The 15,736-nt window shown below is 38.9% G+C and overlaps 1 protein-coding gene across 4 annotated transcripts in view; it reads left to right on the top strand.

Annotated features, from left to right (window-relative positions):
* CDK8 (cyclin dependent kinase 8) overlaps positions 1-15,736 on the top strand; it is a 68,159-nt gene that overhangs the window by 22,976 nt on the left and 29,447 nt on the right. For 3 of the 4 annotated variants that reach the window (XM_041487290.1, XM_041487289.1, XM_041487288.1), the window contains exons 3-4: positions 6,827-6,937; positions 10,034-10,174. In XM_041487290.1, the coding sequence (XP_041343224.1) occupies positions 6,827-6,937; positions 10,034-10,174 (252 nt within the window). Of the gene's footprint in view, positions 1-6,826; positions 6,938-10,033; positions 10,175-15,736 lie in introns of those variants that run through there. The other variant, XM_041487291.1, reaches the window with a different exon arrangement.

The following is a 15,736-nucleotide window of genomic DNA, read 5'->3' as shown; positions in this document are numbered from 1 at the left end:
TGCCAGTGGAAGGGATGGAAGAAGGGGGTAAAGGCTCTTTCATAGCACGTCTGAGGATGACTGATCGCTGCAGCCAGGGGGACCCAATGAGGCAGAAGCCAAAACTGGGTAACACCAGGATTTACCCTCTTCAACACCTTCCCCTGGTAAGGAACAAATAACCCTAAGCCTGAAGAGATCCTGAACCAGCTGTGTGTCAATGAAAATAGTTGGGTGCAGGTTCCTCAGGTGATGGGGCTGTCATGTCCCTTCCACGCTAACAGTGAAAGCAGTTTCCCACGCGAAGGACCAAACCTTCCTCATGTCAGAGGGCATGTTAAGGTTTCTTGGCAATCTTTCCATGTAGTGAAAGGTGACCGAGTACTGTGGAAGACAGATGTTTAATTTGACTCTTTTTGTCATGTTTAATGATTCTCAAATGCTTTAGTTTAATACTAACATGGTATGAAAAATATCAGTTTTGACTGAGTACTTACCCAGCTACATTACTGATCTGAAGACCATATTCTTGAGAGATTTTGTGTGGAGTGTAGCACTGTTTTTAATTCTGTCACAGCAGGACAAAGCTGCTGACTAAATGTTGTAATTAGAATCCTTAGGAATCATAATGTTTTCTGTGAATGGCAGAACTTGTTGAAGCTTGACATCCAGTGTCTGTCTCATCTGGGTTCTTCACCCACCTCCTTACTTTGAGGGAACATTTAGTAACACCTCTTTTAATACTTCAAATGTGTTTGGAATTAGAAGGTGCTAATAAGTATTGACTTGTGTGTGACATCACATAAGACTCTCTTATTTTAGAAACTGTGGAAGATAAAAAGAAATATGCGGGTCTTTTCCACTTGACGTTTTGTGTTGTCAGGCTTCTTTTTTGCACATTTAGGACTTTTAAAAAATTGAAAGAATAAAATATGCGACTTTTTTGAAATTGTTGCTTTGTCTGAAGAACTGGAGCTTCAAAAATGTGTTGTCAGCTTCATAATAAATTCTTAGTGTGAGCAGTATTATAACTTTTGTTCCATTGCCTTTGTAAGCTTTTATTTGAACACCTCTGAAAAAGGAAAACAGCATGTACTTTTAGCAGGTATTGTGTTATTTTTTAGTACTGTGGAATATCTGACTAGTGAGAATATGAAACTAAAATTATATTTACACTGAAGCAAACAGATCTTGAGTCTGATGCATAGCAGCTAAGCCAGCCTGGGATTTGAGGCATTGTATAATAAAATTTGGGGGTTGGTTTATATAACTAGTTTAAAGCACTTGAGTCAAGCTCCAGTGCTTCATAGGAAACAAAGAGTGGTGATTGGAAAGTTTTTAACAAATGTTTGTGGTGTAGAATTGGGTGACATCTCTCGAGTCATATTATACTCCTGCTCTTGCAGAGAAGCAAAGGATACTTAAAAAAATTTAGCAAGCTACAAGTTAAACTAGTAACGAAAAGAGATCTCTGAAGGCAGTTTCTGATTCTCATTCTAGTAATGAGTCTATGAACATTATTCAGCCTTTAAGCCAAAATTAATCATGATTAATTTGTACCCATTTATACTTATCATAATATTGTCAGTTAGTTAAAATAGCTCTTCTCTTCTGCTCTCATTTTAAAGAGAGAGAGACTGTTTCTTCTCTGCTTTGTTTTGGCAGGCTATTAGCATTTTGTCTTGGCTTGCTGGCTTTCTTAGAGCAGTAGCCTCTCCCTTTCTCTGGGTGTAGGCTTATGCTTTCTTTGCCCTGTTGCAGTTGGAATTAATCTTCCCTGAATGGGTCAGAATTACACATAATGTTTCAGGTAATGTCTTACTGTTGCCTATACTCATCTGTTGTAGCAGTAATTCCACTGGCATCTTACTTGTTACAGGATGAGTAAAATTTGTCATTCTGCTCCCAGTCTGAAAGTTGCCTTTCTGCATCAGCTGCGATCTGCTTTGTGTTCCAAGGCCCTGCTTGCCCATTTTTGCGTTGCAAGGCCATGGCATGACTGTTAATGTATGATGTTTGTTTTTGGATCCCTTGGTAAAACTGATGTGAGCCTTTTTGATGCATGAGATGATGATTAGAGTTGGAATTTATGCCATCAAACTAGCCATGAAATGTAATAGTGAATTTTGTTTAAGTGAGTGTTTGGTTGATAGTGCCCATGGCTTGGTGTGTAGCCAGTTTTCTGACTGTCCTAGGGCTTGGGAGAAGTGCTGCATGGCACTCAGTGAAGGCAGGCAGAGCAAGAAGCTGCTTTTTCTAAAATAGCTGATGTCCTGACATAGGGGAGACTCCTGGGCCAGGTTATCTGGCAAATTGCTCTAGCAATTGTGCTCCGTTACAGGATTTTGGAATAATTTATGTTTGGAAGGACCTGCATTATCAAGTCCAGCTATTAACCCAGCACTGCCAAGTCCAGCTCAAAACTGTGTCCCTCAGCAACCACACATCTGCATGTCTTCTAAATACCTCCAGGGATGGCAATGCAACCACTTTCCTGGGCATCCTCTTCCAGTCCTTGCCAAACAGTTTGGTGAAATAATTTTTCCTGGTAACTGATTTTAACATCCCCTGTGCCACTTGAATTATAGGAGTAAGCATGGTAGTATTGCAAGACTGCATTTTGCAGGTTAACATTCCCTGTGGACCACGAATGTTAACCAGTGTCAAGAGCAGGGATGAAATGCCATTTGCAGCAGAGCTAGAAATCCTCATTTATGTGAAGAGTGCTTTGTCTTGGCTTTTTAGAATTGTTGTAGTTGTGGAGAGCTTCACAGGAAGTTTAGGAATATCACCAGAAGGAAGCAGGTCATGTTCATAAAAATTGTGCTGACTTCATATTTTATGTGAAACAGAATTGTTGTTAGTACAAGAAAAGATTGGTCTTAGTCATGCTGCAGTTTTCCTGGTTTCCTTACTGTTGCTGTTGATTATTTAATAACATCCTGGTTTACTTCACTTTCTCCTTGTTCCTGAAGCAATTAAACAATTTTATGCATCATTGGGACACTTTGGTTTAGTGTCCCTCAGCTGCCCTGTGGCTGTGTGGAATGAGTATTTCTTCATTTCAAGAGGGAGGTGGAGGGACTTTAGTGTGAGGCCAAGAGCTGCACAAAGGGATGCTGTTTCCCTTGCTGGATCTTGAACAGTAAGAAAACAAGGGCAGGACCAGCCCTTGTCAAACAAACAAACGGGACAAACACGAGCTTCTAAAACAGATGCATTGGCATATTTGTCATTTGCTGATTTCTATTTCTTTGAAGGTCTGTTGAGTCTCCCTTCTTTATAAGGGGGGTACCCAGACTAACTAATATAAGAGAAATCTTTCTGGTTGAGGAAATAGACTTGAATCATCATGTGATATGCAAATGAAAAGGAAGGCAATTTACTGAGAGCCAAAAACATAATTTTTGTCTGCTGTCTCTTTGTGTTCTACAGAACTGAGCTAGGATAGACAGAAGCAGTTAGATAAGAAAGTCATTAGGCCAAAAAATACCCTTTATCATTAGCAGGCATCAAAGTGATAGTCAAAGCATGCTTCTTGCAGTCTACTTTGTCTGAACTGTCTTTGTTTGAACTATGTCAGCTGCTGGACACAAGTCAAGTCATCTGGTAGGAAAGGCATGTGGTTTATGGGCTGGAGAAGCTTGGTTCCTGGAGACTGAGGTTGCTGAAAATGCTCTTTGCAGCCCATGTGATGTATTATCATCTGCATGAGCTCTTTCAGATACTTCAGAGACAGTGTTTGCATTTGTCACTATGAGTGTTTCGACCTTTCCAAGACAGTGATTCAGGAATCATCTGTCCCACTGCAGCAATCATTTCCTTATGCTGCTGGTTTCCTGATGTATGTTAGCCTCCCTATTCACTGGGTTGCTTGTGGCTGTCTGGCTTTGGTGGAACCCATCAGATTTTTTAAGCAAACGGAAAGAATGTGGATTTAACGGTTACTCAACACAAAAGGCAAAGGCAGAAACCAGCAAGAAAAATAAACTGAGTGCACAGATGCACAAACAGTAAGAGGTGCTGTCAGTGACAGTTGCAAAGGCCAGAAATCCTAACACAATGGTGATGGGCTGCAGAAGGAACTTCTCAGGTGTGTTCGTGAAGAGTGAGTGTCAACTGGGACTGATGAGAAGGAAAGCAGGTTGCTGTGGGATTTTTAGGAGGATAAATGGGGGTTTTGGGTATTTGAGAGGGATGCTGCTGGGATATGTAGAGGAAAAATAAAAGGCAGGAAGGGGAATGATCAAGGTGGAGTGGGGAGGAAAAAAGCAAGAAATGCTGTCAATCTCAAAGTCTGCAAAGACTTCCTTAGAACAAACAAGGGAGAATTCTATCTATGTTGCCTCACTACACAGACAGAGAATCTTTCTGCTGCATTAGTTAAATGTTTCTCATGTTTGTGTCCAGCTTTGGTGATAGGGGGTTTTCTGTGTGTTCTCCAAGCTGAATCATATTTCATGTGAAAAGGTTGGATTTTTTAGGTAGGTGATAGATGCTACCTCAGGAATAAGGAGTAGGAGAGACTTAAAATGGGATCAGACAAAAGGGAACATTCCATTATTTTTTAGAGCTCTAATATCTGCATCTTTCATCAAGGAACATTTTGTTTTACCGGGTGCAGATGTGTCCGTTAGGTCACAGGAAATACAGTCTTTTGGTATGGACGCAGTTGAACTGCCATGTAATCTTCTGGTACAGTTCATTAAACATTTTAGCATAAATTTAATATGTGGATTTATGCTGATTAAAGAAAAATTACTTTGTTATATGGACTGGCACAGTGTATTCTTAAACCCTGCAGCATTGTTCACCATTGAGAGGTGGTCTTTGATGCTGTGCCTGTCTGGCATGCAGTTAATCTTCTCCACATCACCTTGTATGGTGGAGTGTGTTGAATTTGTGACTAAAGCAGTGTTGATAAGCCAGCAGTGCTTTGGCTATTGCTTACAGTGTACAGTGGCTTTCTCTCTGTCCCATCCCTGCCCCTCCTCCCTTTGGAGGGGTAGCCTTTGCTTGGAGACTGGCTGGGCACCAGTTCTCTTGTGGGAAGTCATATGTGATTACCTTTGCATTGCTTCTGTTGTTTTTTTGTTGTGGGTGTGGTGTTTAATTCCTCTTTCTTTCACTTACTAAACTGTCTTACACATTTTCTTGCATTTTTGTTCTTACATTCATGTCTGACAGAGAGGTGAGCAAGTGGCTCTGTGGGGTTTAGCTTCTGGCTGGGGTTAAATTACCACAGGCGATCCCTACCTGTAATTGATAAAAAAAGCGCAAATAAGCATTTCTTGGTTTTTCCCATACTGATCTTATTCTTTCTAGGAATTATAGGCATTTAAAGAATTTCATACTCCTTGTGGATCCTTCCTTCAAGTGCCTTGATGTAGTGCTTTTACAAATCTTAGAGTTTTACCATGCTGAAACTCTACAGCCTTCTGCATTGATTTCTATTTCTGCTTTGTCTCCTCTACACTATCTCCCTATTTGATCTTGTACTTGAGGTAAAATTTCTGTGGGTTTTAGATCCTTTTTTCCAAGAAATGGCGCACAGAAGACTGGTCAGTGAGTCATAATGCAAGTCTGTCTCAAATAGGAAAGAAGGAAACAAGCACACGCATATATACTTCCACTTTACTATCTCAATAGCAGCTAAAATTTTAGCATTTATGACGGAGGCATAAATAGAAGGGAATAAATTTTTTTTATGTAGTGGAAAATTATATTTCATTGAAAATATATTGTCTCAGAAATAAATTCTATATTCAAAGAGTAGTTTCATTTTCTGTTGGCATTTTTTTTAAATAAAAAGCCTAAATAAATTCTATATTCAAAGAGTAGTTTCATTTTCTGTTGGCATTTTTTTTTTTTTAATAAAAAGCCCTAACCATTCCTTTTAGTAAGAAATCATTTTTTGGCACACTGAACTGGCAGGAATTTGACTAGTCTTAGGTAGTTACACTTAACCACAGTTTGCTTAAATGAAGCTTTTTTCTTTCTTAGCAATTGAATGAGTACAGTGAGCAGTAGACCTCAAATAGAGTGATGCTGTCTGCTTTCAGTTGTTGTGCTGTATCTCATCTGTATTTTCCTTTTGGTGGGGTTCAAATGTAGTTTCTGAAGCAGCTGAGCTGGTTCAATGGCTCACTACTGCTGAAAGAAGATGCAGGTATGTCCCTTTGCTAGGCTGTCTCTGCTGTTAGTATCCTGATTTGTTTTAGCTCAAGAGCTCCATACCAGGTTGCCTTTCACCAGCCTTTGTGCATCCAGAAGTTTTCTCTTGAACTGGGTGCTGTTTTATGGGTGGCTTCTGTGAATGTACTAACAGGTGTAGTCTGTGTTGTGGCAAGAAGCTGGACCCTCTTCTGTAGAGAGCAGTGACCTTGTACATCAGCAGAGTCCACCTTACAAACCACATCTTGGTTTAGCTGACTGCATTAACAGGCTCTACATCAGCCATCCCATTCAAATGACTGCACTGAAAATGCAGCCTTTTCAGGTGACTCTCCTCCTTGGGAGTGAGGAGAAAATGAGGTGCCCCAAATAGGACTGTTGAAGATTACAGCCTATGCAAAAGGACAGATGCCACAGCTGGCTGTTTGCAGAGTCATCTTGGTCCTGGATAATAATGAGGTTTACACAGAGCTGAGCTTTTAGAAAATGAGTAGGAAGTGAATGCCCTGAGGGGGTTATGACCTGCTTTCAGCTTTGGTTTAAAACTAATGACTGGTTCTTTGAAAAAAAGTGATTTTCTGTGGCTTGCAGATTTCAGCTTCTGTTGTTTGTGTTCTAAGTATCCCAGCTCTGGATGTATGGATATAACTGTTGTGGACTTTTTCTGTTGCAGTTGCTGCGGGAGCTCAAGCATCCAAATGTCATTTCTCTGCAAAAGGTGTTCCTTTCTCATGCTGACAGAAAAGTGTGGCTTCTCTTTGACTACGCTGAGCATGACCTCTGGGTAAGGTGAATTGTTTGTAGGTACCAGGCTTAGAGTTTTAGTTGCATCAGAGGGACAGGGTCAGGAGAGACACACAATTTTTAAGCACAGCATAGCTGCTTACTCCATGTTTGTTGGAAGCATTTTCAATAGTAAAGGAAAAGCAATGGAAAATGTTAAGAAAACACACCACACAGTTAACCTGTGATCTCTTTAAGAAGATAAAAAAATGCAAAAAATGTGCAGAAATCAGCTCTCAATAGCTAGAAGTCTACTTAAATAAATGTAGATATAAACCCCTATTACAGCAAAAGTAGGGTGCAGGAAAATGTATTGATTATGCAGCTGAATTCCCTTTGAAAAATGACAAACTTTTTTTTCTGAATAGGATAGTTCAGAGTTTCAGTTGCATTAGTTGTCATCTTTGAATACATGAAGTGAGAGCAGTGACACTGTATATTTAATTCATTCATTTCATTGGGAAAAATTTTTCTCAACTCATCTGCAGGAATTCCATGTATTTGGGAGGAAAGCTATTTTTTCCTAATTGCAAGATACAGCTTTAAAATATAAACCTGTTGGAGGCAAAGTAAATTTTTTTAAGATATGTACTGAATTCCTGTGTTAACTCAGTATTTGTGAGCTTAATATCCATTTGGAATACTTAAAAAAATAAAGTAGCATGGTAAAAAATGAAAAACACCATGCAGCCTTGACTTCCTTGAAAAAAGGTGTATATGCCTCAAATTAATGCTGACATAGATTAGGAGCACTGCTGTCAATGCTACGCATGCTAACCTCAAAAGATGCTAAGATTCATATCAAAGGGTGCAACAGAAACAATTTGTAACAAGGGTGAATTTTTATGAATGTGTGTACATGTGACAATTCCACAGTATGAATCATGAGTTGTTTTTTTGTGAGCATTTCACTTAGCACAAACCGAAGTAAAACTAATTTCTTTTAAAAACAGTTTTCCTTATAGTTTGGGATTATCTGGTTTGCCTAAGAACTAGTGTGTAAGTTTTCTTTCTGCTAAGCTAAATGAAAGATGCTTTCTTACAGTTAAATGTCTTGGAAGTTATGATACTTGGTATTGAGGTTTTGTTACCAAAGTAAGATCAGAGACAAAAAAGTTAGCAAACAGCTGAAATGTTGAGGCGTTCTTAAGGCTGATAAACAGAAACAACAACATCTTGGGGAAATGGAGTACAGTTAGTTAGTTTTGTTTTTATTTTAACATGATGGAAGAATAAGAGCACTCTTTTTTCAACTACTCCCCCATATTTATGATATGCTAAGCTACAGAGGTCTAGGAACGTTTGAGGGTTTTTTTGTTTCAAAATGTGCTACAAGGCTTCATATTTGTTAGGGGTGTTATTACTAAAACCTGTTCTTGTCTGTATTTATACACTTCTGCTTTGCTTCATACTTAACCTAAATCACCACAGAAGTCTTTCTGTTAATGAAACACTGATTTGTATGTAACTAACTTAGGAATGACCCTCAATTTTGATTTCTATGCTTACATGCATATACCTGTATGAACTCCAGAATTCTCCAGCTGCACCAGTTCCTGGTTGTGCACTGGATCTGGATGTGAGAGGCTTGGTTGCAGTGACTGGGCTGGCTCTGTGCCCCAGAGGGCTGGCCATGGATCAAGTGTTCCAGCACTTGTGTATTTAGGACAGCACGTTTTAATTTATGCTGGGAAAGGGCTAGATAATACAGAGTGTATTAGAGCAGGAGCAAAAGAAGTCTGGGACAACAATCTGTTTTGTTGCCTGTCTCTGAAGAGTCACTTCTCTCTGTCCACTGTATGAGAATAACATTTGTTTTGGAGTTGGTGGAAGTGAGAGGTGAGAGGAGGTAAATCTGGCTCAGGCTGAGGGATGCTTCTGCATGTGGTGCTTGGCTGACAGTGCAGGGACTGTCCCATTTTCATCAATGTTTTTTTGCTCTGTGCATCTCCATTTTTGCCATTGACAGGGCAGAAATGTGCCTGTTCCTCACAGGAAAGCCAAGCCTGGCTGCCTGAAGCAAAGGAGAGCAGGCTGTATGGAGCTGGGCTGCAGCAGGAGAAGAAAGGCAGTTTCCCAAAGGGTGTTAGATAGCTGAGTTAGCTAATTGGCACCTGGAATATGGGGGGTCATGACCATAGGAAGAGCACACAACAGAGGTTTGGTGCCAGGTTTTGGTAGACAAGATCTGGGCTGTTTTGATGATCACACAAGTGCGAGCCATTACAGGAAAAAAAAGTGTGAATATGTTAAGAAGTTTCTTCTGCAAATTGCCTCTGTGTTTGAAGGAGGCAAAGATGGAAATGGTTACCATGACTATGGCACACCTTGCTGTTGAAGTTAGTGACGCCTGGGGCTCAAGTGCTAAGACAACACATCCTTTTGGGCTCTTCCTCAGTGCCAGACATCACTGCTTGTGTCTAAATTTAGAATTGCTAAAGGTTCTTTTTCTGTATCAGACTTGGTGGCTGACTTTCAGATGGACAGATTTGTAGACTTGCTCTGTTAACAGCTTCTGTTTTGAGAGTACTGTGCTATAAGGGTATAGTAAATAAAGAAGGAATAAATTTGGGCTTCTGATTTAAATGTATAAAATTCCTAATACGTTTTGCAAAAATTTCTGCTTGGCATTAGGTCTTGAATGTTGCAGTCATTATTACTGTAGGAGAAAACTTAGAAGTAAAATAATGTAGGAGGTAATAGACCTGTAATTCTGTGATTTGATGTACAGGACATCAGCCTATCTTAATAAAAAGACTCCCCAAACAAAAATACCTCTAAAACTGGAAAGATCAGTGATCTAAAAGGAAATGTGCTTTGTTGGTCATATTGGTTTTGTATTCCTCATACTCTACGGGGCTTAGCTGCCTTCTGGGGTTAAACCACAGCAAAAACTGATTCAATTTTTGAGAGATTGCTTTGGGACACTTTACTTAGTACAGTATTAATTTTTTAGTACATAAGGCACATGTTTTTAGTTTGGAAAACAAATCACGAAAGGTTGAAAAAACCCTAAGAAGTCTGTGTAAGGAGTTGATGGTAATCTTTTTGTGTAAACATTGCATTTCTTTTATTTTCATTTTTTTCCCCTTTGCAGCATATAATCAAGTTTCACAGGGCTTCTAAAGCAAACAAGAAACCAGTTCAGTTACCTCGGGGAATGGTGAAGTCGCTGTTATATCAGATCCTAGATGGTATTCACTACCTGCATGCTAACTGGGTGTTACACAGGGATTTGGTAAGTGGATCCTCAATGGGTTTTAGCACTGGGATGATGATTGAGGGCAAGGGTTGCTTTTCTTAGTGAAAAACCACTGTGAAACAAAAGCCTTGGTGCTAAGAGCATGTACTAATAAATATATATTTTTACACTGCAGTCAGACGGCCTTGATTAGTAGAGTGGATTTTAAAAGCTGGCTGTGATCTGATATGCTTATGAGAGCAAGTGTATCAGATGGCTGTTTATGTTTTTGATTTTCTAAATAAACTATTTTAAATGGGTTATTTAAATAACAGGCACGTTGAGGTACAGAAAATGCCTCTAGTAGTATCACTGCAGGCAAGATAAATAACTAAATACAGCTTTGGTGTAGGTGGGGGAGTATGATTGGCTGTAAGAACTGATGAAAAAAATATTTTTTTCTGAAATTATCAGTTTAATGTAGGAAAGGGACTTTTGAAAGCCATTATTTTCTCCTAATGTTTATAATCTACCAGCAATATAGCCACGCCAACTTTAGATGATTTCTGCAATTAAACTAATGTTTATCCAAACTACAGTATAAGGAAAACATTTTTAACCTGAGTTAGTGTCTTTAACCAGCAAATTCTTTTCAAATGGTGAATCACACCAATTCTTATAAATTCGCCTTCAAAACAGGCCCACAGCTAACTGGTCTTTTTTGTCTCTTGTCTTGGAATTGGGTAATTCCTCTGATCCACTTGTCTGTAGCTCTTACTCTTTGATAGCATTCTTTTTTTTCAATTTACTACTAAGTGTACCACCTATATATGATACTCTTATGCACGAATGAAATTTCAGTAATTAGAAGTATCATTAGTTTAACCTTTCATTCCTATGAGTCAGTATTGCCACTGATATTCTGTGTTTGGTGAAATAAGTCTGGATTCCTTACTAGTCCTCCTGAGTCAATTTTTGTCTTTGAAATAGCTTTAATAGTGTTCCTGAAAATGTGGTCAAGGACTAGTTTTTTGACATCTATTTTCATGCCTGATAAATGCTTTTACAGAATGCCAGTTTCTCCATTTGAACAGAAGGCGAAAGGTATATCTCTGATAAATAGCATTTTCAGAACTGAAATACAAGGAAACTTTGCTTTATTGCAGTGATTGTGTGGATGGTTTTAATTTGCTTCTGGTTTTAGAAATGGAACAAAAGCCTCAGCACTGAGGGGAAAGAATCAGAAAGATTCTAGTGGCTTTGTCGTGACTCATGAAGTAGTGGAGCAAAACACAATATAGAAATACAAAGTGCATGTTACTACTTAGATAACTTTATTATATTTTTAAGAGGCATACAGGAAGCAAATGATTTGTCATCAAAAATCTAAATTTTTCTGATGTTTTACTTTCTACAGTTTCAGAAAATTTATGAACGTGAAATAAGCTTAAAAGAAAACCAGGCATGTTGTTAACTGGATGGCTCAGGAGATTGGTAATTTATTACAGAGCCTTTCACATCGAGGGCTGTAGCTCAGATACAGTTTAAGTTGGCAACTACAAGAAAAAACTACTGCCATCTTATTTCCTGTGAAATGAGTTGGTGGTCTCAGTCCAGCATGAAGTTTCCTTCCAGCAGAAAATCCACCATCACAATTGGCTATCTTTTGATAATCTGAGGAAGAGATCAAAAGCTTGAGGCAGAGACTGAGAGGTCTTCCCACCGGAACCGTGTCAAGCTGTGTTGGTGAGAATCCTGTAAGAGCTGTGCAGTGGCTGCCTGTGCCACCTTGTCCATGGACTTTGGACTTGGTATTTCAAAACTGTCCAGTTTGAGCTGAATTCAGAAGCCACATGTTTCCTGCAGAACAAAAGACAGAATTGCACCTGCTGATGCTTGCTTTCTTTTATCAGGGTCTGGAAACAGCCTGAGTAAGGGAAGGGATTCTACCTAATGTTTTGTCTTGGAAAGACAGGGACCTGTTGGTTAAACTTGAGAATTGGGACTTCACTAACATTCTGATTCAAAGCAGCATAACTGACATTAATGCTTAGATGTGATTTTCTATTCCAGGATACTTGTAACATTATTCTTCAGGAATATCAGTGTTAAATCATCAGTTTTAATTCCAGATTGGATGGCTGGACAGATTTACCATGTTTTTCCTACTGTGCCTTTAAACAATAGGTATTGCTGTAGTTTCTAGATGTTTATGTTTTCCTGGGTTTAGATACACCCACAGAGCTGCTTAAGTAACATGCTTGCTTTCATGTCATATACTATATTATAAGAGTGATGGTGCTTGGGGCTGGTAGGAGGCTAAAGTATAGTACTTGGCAAAAAAATCTGTTATTCTCTTATTGGATAAGGAAATTTTTAATGGGTATGGATTATCTATATAATTACCTTCTGTCCAAGTGCAGTTTTCTGGGTTTGGGTTGGTTTTCTGTTGGGACTTTGTTTTTGGTGTATTTTTAAAGACATCTGAGTCGAGTTAGCATTTAGCTAGCTAATTTTTGGAGGTTTTTTTAGATTTTGACTTCTCTAATCAGAAACAAAATATGGCATAAACCAACTCCTTTCTTGCTACAAGCGGGACAGTAAAATGTAGCAGCTATTGAAATCACACAAACTTAGACTGAAATTTGTCTTCACAGTGTTGGAATCAAGAAATCTCAACTCATGTAAGGTTTGTATAAAGTGACTGAATTCTGTATGAAACAGTAAAATCTGTTAGAAGACAATTGTCTGTTGTGGGGTTTGTGGTCATGGTGTACAAAGGAAATGTGTACCAATCTTTGCAGTAACTTAAATACTTGACTGGTTTTCTTCCACTGGGTATCTGAAAGCCAATTCACCATTTCCATCAGAGCAGGGAGATGTTGCTTGTATCAACAATCTATGTTGATAGTATTGCCTTTGAATACTGCCTTGAATGCTACTGTATTTGAGTAGTAACTTCTCCATAAGCCTTTGAAACATACCAGTAAAATTTTTCAACAACTAAATGCCAGCCCTTTTAAAATTTCTTATTTGACTTGCATATTCTTCACCCTCTTTAAATTTCATGGCTGAGAGCAATTGAAGGCAGATTGTTTATTCATGCTCTGACTGTAGCAGGAAGGAAATAAGAACACTTCATGTAATTACCACAAAGTGCATCAATTATAGTTTTAATAATATTTTGAATTTAGTTATCAAGCGTGCTTGTAACCTACTGCATTTTGCTGACTTCTTTTCTGAGTATTTTTTCCATTTTATAATATGCAACCATTGTGCTTCTTCCTTTACTCAAAGTTCTTACTCCACACTAAAAATAAGCGTAAGCAGAAGATTTGCCATAGATCTGTTTTCATCAATATGCAACTTCAACAGCAAGGGAAAAGACAGCATGCACTTCACAACACGCATGCAAGGTTTTTTCAAGTAACGGGCTCAAAAAAGAGGTTCTTTTGCATGGTACAATAACTTTTAAGCCATGCCTGTTAACATTCGTTAGTGCATCTCTGTCTAATGTTTTGGTAGTAGTCCTGTCTACACAGTCAGGATCCAGTCTCACATAAGAGATGAGCACCCCTGCACAGCTTCTGTGTGGTGACAGCAAATAAGATTAGTCTGCAATTTACATTAATAATGGAATTGGCACCTAAGCTCTTTGAAATACTCCACAGTGCAGCAGTGCTTAAAAGCATACCACCATCACCCCCAAAAAACTCCAGCAAAAAAAACCTAGAGAAAACCTCATACATCTTGTAGTACTGAAGCTGGGACAGTAGTATAAAATTATTTTTGTTCCTAAATCTTCAGACTACGTTCTCTGGCCTGTTTCTTTGTGCTTGGTGTGAGTGGGTGTTGAACAGATGAATTGCCACTTGGCAAGTGAAGTATGGAAGTGGGAGACAGAGTGCTGGGCTTCTGCTTCCCATTCTTCTCCTCCTGTCTCTTGCCAAAGGAATTAACAGTCTCTTAGCCTTTGTCAATAATATCCGTGTCCTAGTTAGCCTGGGATTGTGTCACTGTGGATATTTGCAGACTGGCACCAGTGCAGTGTGGGGAAGGTGTTCTAGTGTGCAGCTCCGCCCGAGGGACAAGCACTGGCTGTTAATAAGCTTTGGGGCAGTCAGGATTTAATACAGTTGGTGCATAGCTTTCTGAGATCTGGACTCTTCCCAAGGATACCTGCTGCTATATTTGGGATTAGTGAGAACATTGAAGGTGTTCTTTTCACAAGGAATGAGGAAAAGCCACTGCTAGAGTCTTTTTTTTTTTTTTTGTAGACAGGGTCTTCATTACTTTCCAGGCTTCATAAAGTGAATCACTTAAATGTGTCCTTTAGGCAGAGTTAAATATGTGGAACTTTTACCTTGGCAATTTACAATTTTCTTCATTAGAACTCTAGAATCCAAGGATGTCTCCCTGTCAATATTAAAGGCCTATTTCAGAAATACAGGAATATTCTTCCTATAAAACTTCCAAAATGTGGTCATTTGAAAGAGTGAACCTAAATCCTTGAAAAGAAGAAAGTAATAATAGTGAACATTACGAGAAATAAGTTTGCAGCTTTAAAAAGTAGGGTGATTTTCTACTCTAAGTAGATTGACAAGTAATAGGTGTTATTTCCCAGAAGGTTTTACAATGACTTGCTGATGATTTGCTTTCAGAGGAGAAAAAAACTCACAGCAATCACTCTTTTGGTTGTCAGCTGATACATTTCCCAAGAGTTTTATTTCCAAGGTGTTTTTCATTAGGTGTGTACTTTCATGAGATCACAAAAGAACAGTGTGTCTGGCAGAACTTCATTTTCTTGCATGTGCTTCTAATCACATGCTTTCCTGTGAGTTGTACTTCACTATAGTTTTAAATATTCTGTAGTTGAGATAATACTATCTAGTGTTTCTTAATTTTTCTGTTTACAGGGAGCATGACTACTCCCTTGCCTTTCTGAGCACTTTCTTAATGTATTAGATTACACTATCAAACCAGTAAGTAATGAAAATGTAGAAGTTATCAAAAAAGACTACAAAATTTCAGTATTTGGTGTTCATGCCAGTGATTAAAAAAAAGGAGAGAGAAGCAACCCAAAAAACACTGAAAAAATCGCCTGTTAGGTGAAACTTTTGACTGAGTAATGTCTGTCAGTTTTGTGCAAATGCAAATCTAAAGGTAGAAATAGAGCATATTGTTGCAGTTGCTACCAGCCTTATAGTTGGAAAAGTAGTGAGAGATCTTTGAGTTCACCATAGAGAAGCCCATAGAGATATATCAAATCTTGTGCTTCATATTCATATATGCAAATAATTGTGAGACTGCTCTCTTGGAAAGGTCATAGCCATCAGGGGAAGCTCCTGGGGGGAAGAAAGCAAATGTCACTCCAGTCTTCAAGGAGGGTCTGGGAAATTACATTCCCAGTCACTCTCGCCTTGATCACTGGAAAGGTGATGGATCACATCCTCTTGGAAGCCATTTTCAAACATTTGGAAGATATCACGGTGATTGAGAGTTTTCAGCATGGATTTTTATGCAGGGGAGATTGTGCCTGGCCAACCTGCAAGCCTTCAGTGACGAGCTGATGGATGGGCTAGCAGCAGTGGCTCTTGCTTACTTCAGTGAGGCTTTCAG

Source organism: Pyrgilauda ruficollis, unplaced genomic scaffold (genome assembly GCF_017590135.1).
Source record: "Pyrgilauda ruficollis isolate IOZ18807 unplaced genomic scaffold, ASM1759013v1 scaffold8, whole genome shotgun sequence".
Lineage (NCBI taxonomy): Eukaryota > Metazoa > Chordata > Aves > Passeriformes > Passeridae > Pyrgilauda > Pyrgilauda ruficollis.
Note: the sequence above shows the minus strand (reverse complement) of the source record. Positions and strands in the feature narration are given on the sequence as shown.